This window comes from Schizosaccharomyces cryophilus (genome assembly GCF_000004155.1).
Source record: "Schizosaccharomyces cryophilus OY26 unplaced genomic scaffold supercont4.7, whole genome shotgun sequence".
Taxonomy (NCBI): domain Eukaryota; kingdom Fungi; phylum Ascomycota; class Schizosaccharomycetes; order Schizosaccharomycetales; family Schizosaccharomycetaceae; genus Schizosaccharomyces; species Schizosaccharomyces cryophilus.
This window is the reverse complement of record NW_013185630.1, coordinates 215,698-217,414: the sequence shown is the minus strand read 5'-3', so window position 1 is coordinate 217,414 and position 1,717 is coordinate 215,698. Positions and strand designations below refer to the sequence as shown.

At 36.0% G+C, this 1,717-nt stretch overlaps 1 protein-coding gene across 1 annotated transcript; it reads right to left on the bottom strand.

Moving 5' to 3' along the window:
- Positions 1–331: 331 nt before the first annotated feature.
- On the bottom strand, positions 332–1,597 carry SPOG_05767 (uncharacterized protein). Its single transcript, XM_013170010.1, has 2 exons — positions 766–1,597; positions 332–698 (listed from the first exon to the last, which is right to left on the bottom strand). The coding sequence occupies exons 1-2, from the start codon at positions 1,205–1,207 to the stop codon at positions 415–417; spliced, it is 726 nt and encodes a 241-aa protein (XP_013025464.1). The 5' UTR covers positions 1,208–1,597; the 3' UTR covers positions 332–414.
- Positions 1,598–1,717: the final 120 nt, after the last annotated feature.

The window sequence follows — 1,717 nt, the reverse complement described above, 5'->3', positions numbered from 1 at the left end:
AATCGTTTTCTCGAAAGAATTTTTGCAAGCTGTTCCTTTACAAGTGACAAAAGACTAATTACAAGTTCAATGAAAAGAAATGAAACGATCGTATTCAATTGCAATTAAGAATAAGAATAATAGGAATAATAATAATTAAGAACCTAGTATGATGCCAATGATCTCAGATTACGGTTCCTTTCAATGCGCGGATTGTATGCATGCCTTTCTATTGTCCACTTTTCTTCGCCATTTCCAATTCATGTTGGTACAAGGATGAGTCCGTAGTCAAAATTAAACACAAGAACGCTTAGCAAAGGGATATAAATAAATACTTATCCGAACAAATTGCTTGTAATGTTATCTTTTTCCACTTAGTGACTTTCGATCGGAAGAGTTAAGACTCATGAGAAAAGAAAGGTAAACAAATTAGCATTAACTTTGAGTTGTAGGATTGCTTTGCAGCTCTATTTCTTCGTTCGTAGTTGTCGGCGGAGGAGCTAGTGCATCATCCCTTTGTTGATATCTGGGAAGCGTAGGCGAACCGGTGTTTTCAGCTGAGCTCTCAAATTTCATTCCAAGGCCAAAAACAGTAATGTTATAAATTCCCCAAAAGATAGCACCAACGAACCATCCAAGCACTTCACCAAGACCAACCACGATAAAGATTATAACTTTAGCGGCAATCCGTATTGTCAATATGAAAGGCCAAATAAGTGCTAGGCTTTATTAGTAACACACACACATTCTAATAGCGTTTGCTATTAACAACAATGCTCCACTTACCATAGAAAAGAGCAAAGAATATTGCCCATATCACAAGCCAAATGCCTAAAGGTCCAAGAAGGGCCAAACTGTATCCATTTTCCATATATACTTGTTTCAGAAAAGAAAATAGTTCGAAACGATAGGAGATTGCTAATGTACAAAGGAATGATAAACCCAATATCAAAAAGAAAAACATCGACTTACTTTTAACGACTACATTTTCAGGGAAATAATGATCTGTCTTCTTCCTAAAGTCGGTAAAGAAATCATTGAAGCTATCAAATTCAGTAATTATCGTTTTTTTGCTTTGTTTGGCTTTGACAGAAGTTGAATTGGAAGTTTTGTTTATGTCTTTTGGTGTATACAAAGGAAGTCCCTTCTCAAGGTCAACATTGTAAACATTAGCATGGTTGTAAGCAGGAGGGTCGCTTGAATCGAATTTCAGCTCCTTTTCCGACATCTAAAACAAATAAAGAGAAATTTCAACGAATAATTAGCAAAAGAGAGTCAAATAAAAGCTATCGATCCGTATTCGATATAAAAATTTCGCAAATGTTCAGAAGCCACTAAGAAAGGCGAAATTGAAAGGGGTTTAGCTCAAAGTAGACTCAATTTCAATATTTCATCTAAAATAGCTCAGACTTTAATCAAAATCAGCCCAGTTGGCAGGAATTGAAGAAATAAACAGTTGGCTCCAGCAGGAAATCTCGCATCTCTTACGCAACATTTTAGCTCAGGATAGTGATATGTTCAGTTGCGCTATCTCCTATAATGACATATAGCATAAATCGTTGAATATACGTTTAAGTCACAATGAACAAGTAACAAGTTTCGCTAATCTCGCGTTTGTTTACACCTCTGTAAACAAAGCAGATCCCATTTCTCTATGAACTTATGAACAATTTTTTACCTTGAAAGTGAGTAACAGCCTACAACCAAAAAGCAGCCCTCATGGGCTCTTCAGGATCAA

Coding starts and splice junctions, on each gene's coding strand:
- SPOG_05767 (XM_013170010.1), bottom strand. CDS start 1,207: ATGTCGGAAAAGGAGCTGAAATTCGATTCAAGCGACCCTCCTGCTTAC. Junction 699..765: donor ATTCTTTGCTCTTTTCTATG/GTAAGTGGAGCA, acceptor AATAAAGCCTAG/CACTTATTTGGCCTTTCATA.